The sequence below is a fragment of the Gobio gobio genome (genome assembly GCF_949357685.1).
Source record: "Gobio gobio genome assembly, chromosome: 1".
Lineage (NCBI taxonomy): Eukaryota > Metazoa > Chordata > Actinopteri > Cypriniformes > Gobionidae > Gobio > Gobio gobio.
In genome coordinates, this window is record NC_137097.1 from 34,954,079 (window position 1) to 34,970,894 (window position 16,816).

A 16,816-nucleotide genomic window follows, 5' to 3' on the forward strand; every position below is an offset into this window, starting at 1 on the left:
CCAGCGGTAATGAAAGGAAAACATCGTCTGATAGCGCCACGTGCAACATGGATTCGGTCTTCCGACCTTTTGATTTTGATTAACGTAATATGTGAAATATTAGAAAGCTAAGAATGCTTATTTTGAAGACAGAGTGCGAGCGGGGGAGGAGCTCTGATCGTTCTCTCTGTCACTCAGTTACAAGCGCAGCATCTATTCTACATCATTCATAAATCACAATAACTCATCAAATAAAGCTTTGGCGGGACAAAAAATTGTTTTGGCGGCCGGCAAAAAAATTTCAATGTAGGAAAAACCCTGCATATGAGAAGCATCAAACGGCAAACGAAACGAAAGTGGAACAAAACCAGGATACTCGCTTGAGCCGCGCGGACCAATAATAGACACCATTTCTATACAGCGCTGGGAGATCCAGCAAGTGTTCAAATTTGTTGCAGTATTAATAACATCGCTTTGAGATCTAGTGGAAATCCTTTATATTCTTTCTGCTCGAAAATCCTGCCATTTAAATAGTGAATCCATCATGGCACGAGCGCAACTGGCTTTTAAAGGGAATGGGAGATGAGACTCTGATTGGTTTATTGCACGTTACGCCCAAAACACACCCATGTCTCATTAAGAGACTAGGTACAACCCTTTGGACCATGCGCCTGGTGCGCTGACCATTTTTTCTGTTGTTGAAACTAGCAAAAGTGGATTCGGACCATGTGCTCAGATCGTTAAGATAGGGCCCTTTGAGGCAAACAAACTTTTATTAAAAAAAAAAACAGACAGACATGGCGGCAGAGGAGCACATTTGACTTATTAGCTCTTTCCACTCCCTATATGGAAAAGTAGGAAGTAACAAAGTCTCATGAAAAACAAAACATTTCTTCAAATTGTGACTGAATTACACAGAAAGCTCCTTTTATAATCACTGAAGCTGTCAGTCAGTTCAGTGTGACACTATAAAAGAACAATGGTACATTTAATAAGAGTAGAAACATTTAATTTTCCCTATTAAGAAAATGAAAGCTTTATTTTATCCACATCAATTTTCTCAAAGTTCAGTGCTTAGCGGTCAATTTTCCAGTAAACAAACATGTAATATTATTAGTAACTGCACTTATTAATGCAAAACAATAGTGATTAAAGGGATAGTTCACCCAAAAATGAAAATTCTGTCATGATTTACTCACCCTCAAGTTGTTCAAAACCTGTATGAGTTTCTTTGTTCTGCTAAACACAAAAGAAGATATTTAGAAGAATGTTTGTAACCAAGCAGATAGAGCAACCATTGACTACCATAGTAAGGAAAAAAATACTATGGCAGTCAATGGTTGCTCTGTCTGCTTGGTTACACACATTCTTCAAAATATCTTCCTTTGTGTTCAGCAGAACAAAGAAACTCATACAGGTTTGGAACAACTTGAGGGTGAGTAAATCATGACACAATTTTCATTTTTGGGTGAACTATCCCTTTAAGTTAACTTTATGATTAAAAATCCCCCAGTGCTACCAGATCAGGAGCTGGTGCCACCATCTGTAGAACTGAGTGGCACCGGTGCTACTGCTCTCACATGTTAGTCTGGAGCCCGGACAATGGAGGCGTTTCAGGGAGTTCAGAAACAGTGTCAATGATATAGAGAATAACTCCCTCTGGAGTGACTTTGCAGACCTTTTTCATGCTCTTACAGCAACATTACACACTAAAGACTAGGATATAGGACTCCTTAATATCTTAAAAGGCAGGTTTTAAAAGCATCAGTATTGCCCTGACAGATCAAACAGCAAAACAGGAAGTGTAGAAACTCTTATGTGACTCTGCCCGGTTCCTAACCCAGATTATCAACCTACCAGCCTAATCCACTTGCAGGCCTGTCAAGTCATTGGCGCTGGCAGCTAGGAAGTCTTTATATTTATTCAAGGATAAAGGCTGTTGACGGCTGAAGCCTGTTTCACACACGCACCTCATGCCTGCAGTATCCGCTGCTGAAACTGGTTCTGTTGCTGTTATAGTTCATAAACTGACATGTTTTGGTGCTAGAAACACTGCTCCTTTGCAAACCAGGGTTATATCTGAGCACACCCACTGATGTCTGCTATGTAAACGCAGCAGAATCCGCAACCTAGAGGCCAATGTACCGCTGGGAGAACAAAGCAAGTGTGTGACCGGGACCCAGTTACACATTGGCGTCAATTTACAGCCTCAGAGCACAAAGCGGCAGTGTGTTTGAGTGGGTCGCCCTATGCGTGTTTATCTCTGCCAGCACTCACAGCCCTGCTCTGAAAACACTCGCTCTCGTTGAGTATAATGAAACCCGCTGCTCAGAGAGCCATGGGCAGACATGACGAGAAGAAAATGAAAGACTGCGGAAAGAAAGAAAGAAGTATAAATATAAATGCTTTCCCCTCCAGAATATACTTTTTTTTTTTTTTTGAGGAAATGGCTCCTTGTCAAAATAGAGTAACATTATTTTATTACATTTTCCTCTGATGCATCTCATTTGTGATCCGAATTTTGGTAACACTTTACAATAAGGTCTCATTTATTAATGCTAGTTAAAGCATTTTTTTTAAAGTTGTTATTGTTGTCTAATTGTTCATGTTAGTTCACGGTGCATTAACTAATGTTGACAAATGCTACTTTTTATTTTAATAATGTTAGTTCTGTGTTAGCAGAAATAATAATATTTTAAAAGTCATGACCACAAACCAACCAAACTAAACTAAACAAAACCCACAAGCATGGCCGTAGCCAGCTATGAGGTCACCGAGGTCTTTCCGAGGTGTATATAATAAATGTTGTGAAATAACGGACTAATATAGTATTAACTCTACTTTAGTGCTGCAAGGATATTGCACAGCACCAAGATCTTCTCATCTAAGCAGCCTCAGTGGTCTGTCACCGCTCGACAATGTTAACATGTTTGAGATGACCAATCAAATCAAAGTAGGCGGGCCTTTTGTTTACGGAAGCTGCTGAGCGCGAATCAGCACGACGCTTCAGATAATGGTCATAAAGTGCGAGAAAAGATGTAAGTAGCTAAACTAAACATTTCATATTTGACAGCTGCTTTAGGATAGAAATGTTAAACGTCCGTCAAAAATAATCAAGCAAACTAATAAACTTATGTCTGTTTGCTCCATTTTGAACTGAATGTAACTGTGAGGGGGCAAGAAACATTAACAAAGCTGTTTTCATCATATTAGGCATAAGATTAATCATGAATGTGTATAAATGAATTTAATAAACTTAGTTAAGCAGCTTTCCTGGTAGCCATTAGTAAATTCACTTCATTAGTAAATTCATAAAACAAATATTAGTTGAGTCTATACCTTCTTAGTTAAAGGGATAGTTCACCCAAAAATGAAAATTAGCCCATAATTTACTCTCCTTAAAGTCATCCTAGGTGTATATGACATTCTTCTTTCAGACGAATAAAATCTGAGTTATATTACAAAAGTCCAGGCTAATACAAGCATTAGAATTGGATTCATAGTTGCTCTGTTTTTGAAGTCCATAAAAAGTGCATCTGCCCATCATATAACTGCTCCACGCGGCTCTGGGTGTTAATAAAGGCCTTCTGAAGCGAATCGATGCGTTTGTGTAAGAAAAATATCCATATTTAAAACTTTATCAAGTAAAGTTTCGGCTGACCGCCTTCCCTGTTCAATTTATGGTTAAAATTGTTGAAAGTTCCCCTGCCGATCGAAAGACTAACGCGTCCAGTATGCATCTTGAGTTTCACTCTCAACATTCAACACTTTTCCACACATCAATCACTCAATTTAATCACATCAAATAAACGTCTTGTTTACGTACATAACCCCTGTTCCCTGAGTAGGGAATGAGACGCTGCATCAGTGGCAGTCCCCAGGGATTTTCCCTTAGGACCATTTTCCTGGTTGCATTCGCAACAGCAGTTGGAACTTTGAAGTGACATAAGCCATCACTTACGTCCTGCCACTCTGGTTGTTGTGCGGGACTTTTATTTTGACACTGTGGCAGACTTTTATTTTAACTGTGCCATGAACACCGGATCCGGATCCTGAGCACACAGTGATCTGATTAACGGTTTTATCTTATATGTTATTGAATAGAACTGTTAAGCAAAGAAAGAAAACGGTATACAGAAAAGTATTATAACGTTTGCTGTGTGGTTTATGCCCAATGTCGCATGTCAAAATTAAAATCATGTTTGGCTTGGTCCCTTCAAAGTGGCTTTGCTTTTCCTCAGTGTAAAGGTTAGGAAGTGCCTGGACTCCATCTATTGCTGTTTTCCATGTTTGTGGAGTAAATATATACTGTGTAAATATATATAGTGGCTATAAACTGTGTTTGTACACGTTTATTAAAAATGACGGGTGTCAGTGTTTAGCATGTTCGGCCAATCAGCATACACTTACGTCATTGGTAGTTCCTATTGTGCTGGGTTAGACCCTACTCGTAGGAGTAGTAGGACCTAAATTAGTTAATCCAAAAGGAGTTCCTAGAACAAAAAATTGCTCCCAGTTCCTGCGGTGCGAACATCAAAAAAGTGAGTACTTCCACCAGGAGTTGTGAATGCATCCGAACTCTGGTGCGCAACAAACAAGCAGAGCCAGACCATTTAAAAAGTTTGACTGAAATATCCATAACACAACATGGACCAAAGATATCTAAACGAACCAAAAATAGGACGTGAAGTCACAAAGTGTAACTCTAAAAAGGACAGAATGGTCAAGCATACCTGGTTTTTACAGTTCGATCAAGCTGTCTCCCTTGACTCCTTGCAGCAAATCTTCATTTGCATGTGTGACGGAGGGATTCCTGCCCCTGTTTTGACCCCTTTACACAACTTATAAGCTCTTAAGTTATGATAAAAAGGTTATCGTAACTTTAGGTTTGGTGTTAAAAATGACCGTGTGAATGCTAAGTGAATCAAGACTAAATGTATCCTTTTCTTTTTTTGGTCTGGACAAAAAGAACCAAGAGAAACAAACTACACATGTAAGCACACCCTAAGAGTACTCATGCATCCATACCATTATTCTCTAGGACCTCTGGAAGGGATTCGGCCACTGGTGAGGTCTCAGGGGCTGGTGCGGATGCTGGCTCTGGGACGGGTGCAGGCACTGGTTCAGGGGTTGGCACTGATACTGGTTCAGGGGTGGGTTCAGATGCTGGTTCAGGGATGGGCACCTCTGGGACTGGTTCAGGCACGGATTCTGGTGCTTGGACAGACTCCTTCGCTGGTTCAGGCACTGGTTCTGGGACAGACTCCTTCACTGGTTCAGGCACTGGTTCTGGTGCTGGGACAGACTCCTTCACTGGTTCTGGTGCTGGTTCTGGGACAGACTCCTTCACTGGTTCAAGCACTGGCTCTTCTACTGGTGCAGCCACTGGTTCTGGTGACTTAGTTGGTACCTGCTCAGGCACTTGGACGGTCTCTTCCACAGGTGTGGATTCTACGACTGTTTCGGCTACAGGCTTGGGCTCAGGAACTGCCTGTGGAAATCAGAGGTAGAATGATAGAATAATAGTCATTTTCTCTTATTTATATGCACATCTGTCAAAAACAACTGAAAATGCATTAAATATAAGGCATGTTCATTCATTATTTTATTGTAATCAATTTTTTTTTCAGAGAAAATAATCTTTGGACCCCAAAAAACTACTCCCCAAAAACCAACAGAAAGCCAAACAAACCCTAAAACATAACGAACCATCAACCCCCCCCCCCCCCAAAAAATGCAAGTTATAAACAAATCCGATCCATACATTAGATAAAGAATACCTCACAACTTCGAAGCCACTGATTTCAAACATTTATCTCTCTGTAGCCAACAGCACATTCTGCAGAGCTTCTTTGGGGAATAGAGCGCCTGTGTGACAGCTGTCATCTGCAGTCGCTCCAGCCTTAACATGCACCTGTCCATGACAAGGGGACAAAGCTCCCACTTCTGACCAACCCTTGTCCAAACCAACTGCACTGCTTCTGCTGGCCATGTATGCTCGAAACTCAACCGTTTTCACATAAACATTAAGCCTGCAAGAAACAGCTGTGCAAGCCTTACAACTACTTGACCATTCTCAGGTGCTTAGGAATTGAAGATTTGAGGGCAGAAAGAACGACGTCATAGATGAAATACAAGTGAGCTCTGGAAATATTAGTTTATTAATTCTTTTAGTAGCCAGACCATCCTTTATATTTTTGTATTTTCTGCACTTTTCAGGCGGTAAAAATCAGCAGAATGGATTTAATCATAATATATGTTGCTGAAGTGTGGCTGAAAGCATAAATCAATGCATAAATATTTAATAAGTGAACATTCAGTTCTGCAGCTGCAGATTAAGTGTGGACATACAGCATGCCACGGAACACAGTGGTGTCACTAGTTTTTCTGGACCAAATTACCAAATGAACATTTCATTTGGCCCCATTGGTAGAAAAATCGCAGACTTTACTCTGTCCCACTTTTCTCCCAACTTGCGATGCCCCGGCACACACCTATTGTTGTTAAACTAATACCATACTCTGTAACATGGCCTCAATCGTACTGCAGCACCACCAAAGTGGATACTGGATTGAATTGAATTAAATTGGAGTCTGTAGGGATTAAAGTTATCCAGAGAGGTTAAATTTAGGATTAACTGTAGATTTGTGCCATTATTAGATTAGGTGATGCAGAATGTCAACAACAAGCTGGTGAGAGAGTGAAAATAAGAATGAAAGTAATCCTAACAAATCCGCATTTTTTACATTTTCTAAAAAATTAAAAATAAATGTAACATTTCCCCTTTCAAACCTTGCATTCATGATGCTTAGGTTTTTTGGGTGGTTGCCTAGGCCTTGCTGTACATTTGCTGAGGCATTCTGATACAATGCTCTTGGGTTACAATGCTGTTGCTAGGGTGTTCTGAGTGGTTGCAAGGGCATTGCTATGCAATTGCAAAGATATTTTGAATGGTCATTAGTAATGCTGTGCAGTTGCTAGGGTATTCTGACTGGTTGCCAAGGCATTGCTATGCCATTGCTAAGGTATTTTGAGTGGCATTTGAGTGGAGAATGTTCCAAATGACTACCAGGATGTTGCAGCAATTGAGCAATTGCTAGGGTGTTCTGAGCGGTAACTATGCATTGTTAAGGCATTTTGAGTGGTTGATAGTGCTGTTGCGCAGTTGCTAGGCTGTCCTGAGTGGTTACCAAGGTGTTGCTATGCATTGTTAAGGTATTCCAAATTAAGGTATTCTAGCAACACCATGCTGTTGCGAAGGGTGTTCTGAGGGGTTGCCAGGGTGTTGCTATCCATTAAGGAATTTTGAGTGATTATTAGTGCTGCTGCACAGTTGCTAGGGTGTTCTGAATGGTTGCCAGGGTGTTGCTATGCATTGTTAAGGTATTTTGAGTGGCAGAAATTGCTGCTGCACAGTTATTAGGGTGTTTTGAGTGGCTGCCAGGGTGTTGCTAAGCATTGTTAAGGTATTTTGAGTGGTCGATAGTGCTGCAGAGCAATTGCTAGGGTGTTCTGAGTGGTTGCCAGGGTGTTGCTATGCATTGTTAAGGTATTTTGAGTGGTCGATAGTGCTGCTGAGCAATTGCTAGGGTGTTCTGAGCGGTTGCCATGCATTGTAAGGCATTTTGAGTGTTTGATAGTGCTGTTGCACAGTTGCTAGGGTGATCTGAGTGGTTGCCAGGGTGCTGCTATGCATTGTAAGGCATTTTGAGTGTTTGATAGTGCTGTTGCGCAGTTGCTAGGGTAAACTGAATGGTCGCCAGGGTGTTGCTATGCATTGTTAAGGTATTTTGAGTGGTCAATGGTGCCGCTTTACAGGTGCTAGCGTGTTTTGAGTGCAATTACTAAGGTATTCTGAGGTGTTGTTAGTGTTTCCATGCAGTTACTATGATTTTCTGAATGGTTGCCAGGGCATTTCAATGCATTGCTAAGGTGTAATGAGTGTTGACAAGAGCATTGCTATGCAGTTGCCAAGTCTCTGGTATTATGACCTGGTCCCTCCTACAAATTCAAGTATGATGGATTGTTTTTGTGCATTTCATTGTCCATTAGGGCTGGGCGATATGGAGCAAAAAATATATCTCGATATATTTTGCTATATCTCGATATACGATATATATCTCGATATCTTTACAGGAAAAATAACCCCCAAAAACTACTGCAAAAACAAATATGCCAAATACCACAAAGTCTTTTTTTTTATTGAAGTGCAAAGAGGTAGGCAGTTCATGTAGGAACAAAGTAGGGATGCAACAATACAGTTAGTCCACTGTTCAATACATACCTCGTTTTTTTTTACCACGGTTTTCGGTTCGGTTCGGTTCGGTTCTGATGGCTAGTCGCATCAGATTTTTGCTATTCTATTCTTAGCCGAACAGCAAGAGCTTAAGGAGGAAAAAATGCTATTTTTTTTTATTGCAATACTCTTTCTTTATTTTACTTACTAGACTTGAAAAACCTTACTTAAACTTAAAACTTTACTTTTAAAAAACCTTGTACACATTCCTAGTGTACTGTATAATATAAAATAAATATATATTTATAAAGATTTACACTGGCAGCTCAGAGCTGTACAGCAGCATATTAGTATGAAATTGAATTAATAAATGTAAAAATAAAACACTACATAGACTTCCCTATAAAATATACATTGATTCTTATTAAAGCTACTGTATTAGTTTTTCAGTCAAGAGCCGTGAGTGATTTTGTCTTTGTCTTGTTATTTTATTAACCACTAAAGGAATAGTTCACTCAAAAATGAAAATTCTGTCATTGATTACTCACGCTCAAGTTGTTTTAAACCTGAATAAAGTTCTTTCTTCTGTTGGACATAACATATATTTTGAAGCATATTGGAAACCAAACAGTTGCTGGTCCCCATTGTAGGAAATAATAATATGGATGTCAATCGCTACTATCAGCTGTTCAACAGAAGAAATTAATACAGGTTTGGAACAACATTAGAGTGAGTAAATAATGACATCATTTTAGAGTGAACTGTGCCTTTAAGGCATGTTCACTCGGCTTCCCTGCTGTCAATTTAAGACTTTCACGCATCTAATATACAAACACACGCCGATTTTACTTTCACTTTAGACATAACCGACTGTGTTTATGTTAACCTTGTGTGTATTTGACAGTATTAGCGCAGTAAGATTTAGTCCAGTAATCACTTGTTTGACAGGCTTTTAGTGCGCGCGCTCGGGAAAGCGCATGGTGCCCTACGCGCAAGGCTTTAAAACGCATGCAAATAATGAATTCTCATTCAAAAATAAAACAACTCATATCAAGGGCATAGTAAGTAACCTTCTCCAGCAAGCAAGCCGCTCTCTCTCCGTAGTGTACAGTCGCGGGAGTTCTTGTCTCGCAAAGTAATGCCGCCTAGGTAAACTGTATCTTGGATCAAGTGTTTGAGAACCAACTGTCGGCATTCATGGCAGTAGACATCTGTCTGCTGTTCGTCCGACGCCTTAACCGAGGTATCTCCATATAATGGAGCCAGTTGTTTTTAAGACGAGTTCTGTAGCCTCCGAGCTGGTTGCGGACGCCGCCATGACAACACGCGAGGGGAGGGGGAACAAATGCAAGGAGGCGGGGGGCGAGCGAGCGGGGGCGAGCACAGCACAGAGAACCCTGCTGAAAAAAACAATAGAAACCATCAGAGAATTTGTAATGGTTTTAATGGTTATATAGGGATCTGTATTGGTTTTAATGGAAATTGTAATGGTCCTATTGGGTCTCTATTGGTAATTTGCTTTCTTCTATTGGTGGCATGTTTATGTTTATTTGTCTTTATTGGTTTTAATGGAGACTGTAATGGTCCTAGTGGGTCTCTATTGGTAATTTGCTTTCTTCTATTGGTGGCATGTGTTGTCTATTGGATACCATTAAGGACCAATAGAACACCTTTGGCAAGATTTAGGTTACATGTTGGTATCTACTGGACACCAGTATAAACCATTAGGACTCCAATAAATGTAGTTGTTTCTTTGGTTTGATAATAATGATTTAATGATGTACACATAATGTATAGGCTAGATGCAGAATTTTTAGAACTCTCTACCTCTGAGGACATATCTATTAAAAACACCAGTAAAAATTATTACTTAATATTATTAAATGATAAAAAAAAATCATTTTTGGGTGAACTATCCCTTTAACATTTCAATGAATTAACGGACTTTATTGGAAAATAATCATCATTACAATGAATGGACTTAAACTGCGTTGCCATAGCCTAATCCAAACAACAATATGTTTTTTAACATGCATTGCAAAGTGTTATATATACATTTGTATAATTTCAAACATCTGTAGTATCACAAATAATGTTCTGTGTGCTCTCTCACTGTTTTCTGTGTTGTCTCTCTCACTGTTTTCTGTGCTGTCTCTCTCATTGTTCTCTGTGCTGTTTGTCTCACTCCCTGCCTCTGAGAAACATTAAAAGCACCATAAAAAGCAAGAAACATTTAGCTGAAAAAAATATCACTGATTATGCTGGTAATCAAGCAATCAGATAAATTTAACAATTAATACATTTACAAATAGACATATACTATTATGTATTATTATTAAATTAATGTATACAAAATAGTGCAAGCTTAACATTTCAGATAATTAATGGACTTTATTGGAAAATAATCATCATTACAATGGACTTAAACTGTGTTGCAATAGCCAAAATGTTTCTTTGAACACTAGGCGACTGTTTAACAACAGCTCACGATATAGCACTGCATTCAAACTACTCAACTAAAGTTTTCCCCCCCAATACTTTTGTTTTACAAGTAGACCTGTGTGGGGACTTTTATTTTGATATCCGAAGAGAATTCTTCTCCTTTTCTCTGGGTTTTATTTAATCAATTACACAAAAGTTAATCTTTAGTAAGCAAATCAGACAATTATCAATGACCTCTGTCATATGTACTAAAGTTTTCTTTCTTTTTTTAATAATCAAATTCATTCAAGTAATCAGGACAATCTTACTGGATGTGAGCTCGAGAGCCTACCTGTATCATTGGCTGTTTGGCTGTCGTGTCGACACAGAGTCTGTCTAGGTATCTTTGCCTCACTGTGAGGTTCCAGGTACATCTTATATTTCTGTCTGTTTCTACGCATCTTTATTTAAAAAAAAAAAACTTAATAAAGATGCAAAGTACTCGAGAAAAGTTTTGACGGAGCGCTTATCAAGTACAAGGAGGCGGAGCTTAGCTTGCGCGTGCGTGCGTGCGTGCGTGACTACAGCGTCAACAGTAAATAACGGTAGATTTTTTTAACTGATCTGCTCTCACTAGCGTAACCACCCAACTTTTCAGTCAGGTAAGTTAGTGTCATTAATCATTGTCTTTGCTGTTATTTTCGATGCAACATTTAATTTTCTGTTTATATTTTAATAACTTTTCTCAGTCTTTACTACTTTGTGTAAGTTTGAGGTAACGTTAACGTTAAGTTAGACAGCCGGGTGTTTTACCTCAGTGCCAGAGGTTATGTTCTCGAAGTAAAAAAATACATAATCTAGCGATCTAAAACGAGTCAAAGTGGACTCAAAGTCATTCCAAAGAGATGGAACTGCTGTAAAAGTTTTATGGTTTGACATTTAATCATTTAACGTTAAATCGTTTCTGTCTCGGAATGTAAATGTAACGTAACGGAAGGCTCCGTGAAGCTCGCGCACTGAAAGTCTGACGAAGACAAAAGACAGCAAGTTACTTAAGTATTGACGTCAATACAATTTGTTGGGAATATGTCAAAAGTAAACTTATATAACGTAACGTTAATTGGAAAAATCTGTGTCATTATCTGTGCATCAGGTCTTAAAGTGACTTAAAGTAAACCTGCTGCTCTCTATCAAATAATGTTAGTTGAACAACAAAAGACATACAATCACAGTTTTTGACTGGATAACTTAAACTATAGTTAATGCATGACTTGATTTAGGCCAATGTGCGTTTTATTATTCAATTTCAGTTTATATATTACTTGAATAGTACTGTTAGATAAACATAATGAAATGTCTATTTATTCAATTCTTTGTATCTTTGTTTAATTTTACTTTTTTTACATTTTGCTTGTAATTTGCATTCTAGTGAAACAAGAGAGCAAGCTTGGCTGTTAAGGTAATTATTTACAAAGATTTTCTGTGTTGTTAATGCAAATTAATCTATGTTAAATGTTTTTATTAATTGTTATTTGTTTTGTTTGTTAGAATGTTTGCCTATGTCCGTTTTCTGGATGACAACATCCGGCAGATAGTGCCCTTTGACTACATACAAGGCTTCTGTCCAAAGACTACAAATGATTTTGAAAAGAAAAAAAAATATTATATTTTATGGAAAAAATCCCCAGAGGACCAGGGACGATACTTCAGAGCACAAATATTAAAATTGGCTGGTAGGCTTTTAAAGCTACACTCTACCTCCTAAATGTATTTTAAGTATATTCTTGTACAAAATCTGTTGTACTGCTAGAAACATATGTGGCATTACAGTCCCTGCTACAAAAGATTATGATAACAACCACTAGCATCTAACTTGGTAACTGTCTGACAAAGAACTGTAGTTATTTTGTGTATTTTTTAGATTTTATTGTTGGTTTGTTGTTACTTGTATTTAGTTTCTTCTATTCATCAGAATCTGAAGAGGAATTGACGCGTGAGAGAATCTCGATACCCCCACTCGACAGTGATGAGGAAGACTGTTCATCCTCTAAAAGCTCCATGAATCCATCTGTAAGTTATTTGATGCATATCTTTATTGATAGTGCTGCCCAGTTATTCAGCAGTGTTGGTTCTACTAGTTTAGCTCTTTGCTTAGGTCTTTTTTTATTACCACATAAATTATCCAATCACGCGAGTAATTGTAAAAATAATTCACTGATTTCTCTATTAACAAAATAATTGTTAGTGACAGCCCTATTCTGAACATAGTTTTCCATTAGTTTTTCCCATAGGGAATTTTAAAACATTCTCAAAATCAAAAGCGAACATTTCCAATTTTTTTCCCAGACAAGGAATAAGAGTCTTATCTAGCATCCATTTTCTAAAAAAAACTTTTTAACCTCAAATGCTTGTCTTGTACTGCTCTGCGATGCGCCACACATTACGTAATCTCTAATAACACCGTGTCCTAACTACACGCGCCGCGATACGTGATAAAAGGTATATTTTCCATTTTTCATGAGCACCGTGTCCTAACCAGCCGCGACGACGACATGCGATGAATCTATTTTAGAAACGGTTTCTATTTCTGCGACGTCGCGGCTGAACAACAACAACATAAAACATAATCTCAGGTAATGTTTATGTGCTTTATTTAATGTTAAAAGCGTGTAATGTGACTTTGAATATCATTTAGTGCTCCCAGCTATGTCTTACTAAAAGCAACAATGGATAATTCACCTCAGATCTTGAAATTAAACAAATGGAAACAAGAACTTAAAACTAAGTTGAAATAATGCAGGCTACCAACTTCAACAGAAGCATATACAATTATAAACAACCTCAACTCACAGTAGGGCTGTTTTTAATGGTTTATAAGTTATAATTAAAAATCGATTTCCCTATGGGTTTTAATTTTCAAACCCCGACTGTTGCACTCTATTGGGACACAATGACAAAAAAAACGAAAATGCAATAACAAAATATAGAATTATATACAGCATTATTACAGTAAGATTGGATAAAGATAGTGTCAATTTGTTTCAAATGTCACAATCTGTATATAATATGAGTATTTGACTTTTTGTGAGAATTGGACATTGAGTTATTATTTTCTGTTTTTTAAAGTGTGACAAGACAAATGACAGAACAAAAAAAAAGGCAGCAGTCCAAAACACACAAAAAAAGAAGACTTTAATGGAAATCCTAAAAGAAAAGAAAAAGGTTGTCCAGAGCAGCTTTGAAGCACACGTGGAACATGTCCCTATGGCTGTTCACAAGGAACTACAAGAAAAATACTTCAACGTCAAAAAAAGGATGCGAGAGGAGGAGATAGCAAATGAAGAAAATGAGAAAAAAATAAAATGTTTAAAAGAAGAGAAAAGGGACATGAAGGCTGAACTGCAGCAACTAAGGAGGTTAAACCTGCATCTCCAAGAGGAGCTCTTCCTAAACAAAAAAAGTGAGCATTTTCTGACTGTTTAGCCATTAATTTAACATAGATGGTTCTTAGAAACAATTGGACACTTTTAATTGCAACTTATAGCGTGCAATTTTTTTTTTTTTTTTGCAACAAAACTAATAAAAGTGATGCTTAATATCCTATTACAGTAAGGCAAAACGAGACCTCTTCTGCAGTCCACACTCCACTCTCACAGCAGCCATTTCATGGTCCAGAAAAACCAGCAGATGAGCAAACAGCCATAATACCCAAAAGTGAGCATTTCCAAACTGTTTGGCTATTAATTTTAAATGCATGACTAATTCTTTTTTTTTAAATGATTTTTTGTCCCCTTTGTTGGCAACAAAAATAAAAGTATTACTTTATCTGATATTACAGTAACACAAAAGGAACCACAGACCTCTTCTGCAGACCACACTCCACACCCACAGCATCAAGTTCATGGTCCAGAAGAACCAGCAGAGGAGCTAGCTGCGGCTAATCTTCGGAGTGGACGGGTCAGTAATAAAAAATAAAGGCCATTACCTACTCCGCAAGAACAGAGAAAAAAATTCTCACTCCCAGGGCTGCGAGAACAAAATTACATAATTTACCTGATTTGGGAGTTCTCGCAGCTCGTTCTCAACACATCATCTGAGCAGAACTTTTTTCTTGTGGGTGTCCGAGAACTATTGTGTGATTGGTCAGAATTTAAAGTGGGTGGGGTTAATGCGGAGAAACAACACCTGTTCGGCACCTGCTTTGAACCAGAAAGTGAGAAAATGAACACATTTCTTTGTTCTTGTGGAGGATGTACCAAGCTTAACATTCTGATATATTGCGGGTGGGTCACGGGTGGATATGATAAATCATTAATGACGTAAATATTAAGTGACAGAAACCGTGACATTCCAGTTTAAGTTTCAAGGAAGTAAAGCCTGCGTTTATGCCATTAAGAAAGTTACATTTTGTCAAATAACTTTTGTTTTAAATAAATTTAAAAGGAGCGTATTATGTATTATGTCAGTGTATTATGTTACCATTAGAGATGCGCGATCCAGCTCTGGCTTTGCCGTGTCCGCTGAAGGTGATGATCCATTTACCATATCATCATGCTTAACACATAAGAATAATTGTAATTTGATGATTGGTTGTGGGTGGGTATGGAAATCTAAATCAGAGAAAATGATTTGTGCGGTTGGGCGACAGGTGGATGATTTGTTTTTGGCCGTGGATTCAGTTGACGTTGGAGCTGATCCGCGCATCTCTTACCTTCTGTTCTGTCCAGTACTTGTCACCTGTTTTTAAAATACTAAAGCCATAATGAAATAAAGGCTTTTTATATTTCTTCAATAATATTCGTGTGCCTTAGATTGTTATTAATGATTATGAGCTGAATCATCCCTTACATCCAAAGAGCACCTAGATAAGAACTTGAACCCCGCGCAGCACTTTTTTGCATTTCTTGTTTTAATGTCAGTTAATGCTTTATAAATGATGAATTGACTATTTTTCTAATGCTTAACTAATGATTCATAGCGTGAGTTACTATAAAGTGTTACCGAATTGTCTTATTCTGCATAGTAATGTGTTTTTGTTTTCAGGATCTAGGACATGGAGTCATGATACCCACAGAAAAATGGGACATTGTGAGGAAAGTTGAGGGTGACTCAAAATTCTGTAAGAGCCTGGCTGTCATTATTTGGGGTACCACGGTCCTCAAACAGAGGAGCGTGACCGGCATGAAATGCAACGCTAAAAAAGCTGCTGAGGCAAAACCACCTCTGACTCCAGAAAAGGTGTCCGCTATCAAAGGTAAAACTGTCAAAGCTAGCAACAATATTTTTTATTGTACAAGGCATTCAGTCCCTTTAAAGGCTAAAATTATTTATTACATTTGGTTTTTGTAATTGGTGTGGATGACACAGCAGCATATGCAGTATTATTATGTACCAGGGGTGTCCAAACTCCATCCTAGAGGGCCTCTGCCCTGCAGAATTTAGCTCCAACTTGTCCCAACACACCTTCCTTGAAGTTTCTGTGCCTAAAATGAGCTGTTTGAGTAGCTGGTTCAGGTGTGTTTAATTTGGGTCCTCCAGGAGCAGGATTGAACATCCCTGTTATATACTTATGTTATATAATATGAAGTGTTTCTTCCCGGAAACATCTTCCCCCGGTTTCACAGACAATGCTTAAGCTAAAATGCATGTTTGAGCTATTTTAACTGAAAGAATCTTGCACTGACAAATCTTAAAATATGTCAGTTGCATTTTTTTGTCTCAAGATGCACACCAGTAATGTTTTTTTCTTGGGCACGTTTATAAAAGTTACTTAAATATCCTAATTGAACTAAGGCCTAATCCTGGCTTAATCTAAGCCCTGTCTGTGATACCGGGCCCTTATTTCATGACTTTCCTGGTCCAATCAGCTGAAAAATCTGCTTTCAACAGATACATTGAGTGCCTTCAGAAGGTTTTGTCATCTGTGGTACAGCACAACCAAGGCTCCACTGGAATGTAGCTAATTTATGTTGTAACTCTTGACTATAACAATCTAATCTTGTAATAATTTCTTATTCATAAGAAGGAAAGAAATTTCCGTTTCATGCCAACTTTACATTTACAAATGATAAAGAACTGGATTGCTCATGACATCATATCTGTGCGTTCACACCGCCGCCGGCGAGAGCGTCAAACTTCGCTCTGGCCGCCCTGCCATCGACGCTGTAGAGAGATTTGTGG

General features: G+C 38.3%; 2 protein-coding genes across 4 annotated transcripts in view; one reads left to right on the plus strand and one right to left on the minus strand.

Moving 5' to 3' along the window:
• Nucleotides 1–16,816, minus strand: part of LOC307136312 (uncharacterized protein) — a 53,789-nt gene that overhangs the window by 18,111 nt on the left and 18,862 nt on the right. For all 3 annotated transcript variants that reach the window (XM_079833213.1, XM_079833215.1, XM_079833214.1), the window contains exon 3: nucleotides 5,008–5,470. In XM_079833213.1, coding sequence (XP_079689339.1) covers nucleotides 5,008–5,470 — 463 coding nt within the window. The remainder of the gene's footprint in view (nucleotides 1–5,007; nucleotides 5,471–16,816) is intronic.
• Nucleotides 11,214–16,816, plus strand: part of LOC307136293 (BEN domain-containing protein 5-like) — an 8,431-nt gene continuing 2,828 nt past the window's right edge. The window contains exons 1-8 of the mRNA XM_079833184.1: nucleotides 11,214–11,298; nucleotides 12,066–12,095; nucleotides 12,185–12,369; nucleotides 12,609–12,706; nucleotides 13,763–14,096; nucleotides 14,246–14,350; nucleotides 14,475–14,593; nucleotides 15,680–15,890. Coding sequence (XP_079689310.1) covers nucleotides 12,186–12,369; nucleotides 12,609–12,706; nucleotides 13,763–14,096; nucleotides 14,246–14,350; nucleotides 14,475–14,593; nucleotides 15,680–15,890 — 1,051 coding nt within the window. The 5' untranslated portion in view covers nucleotides 11,214–11,298; nucleotides 12,066–12,095; nucleotide 12,185. The remainder of the gene's footprint in view (nucleotides 11,299–12,065; nucleotides 12,096–12,184; nucleotides 12,370–12,608; nucleotides 12,707–13,762; nucleotides 14,097–14,245; nucleotides 14,351–14,474; nucleotides 14,594–15,679; nucleotides 15,891–16,816) is intronic.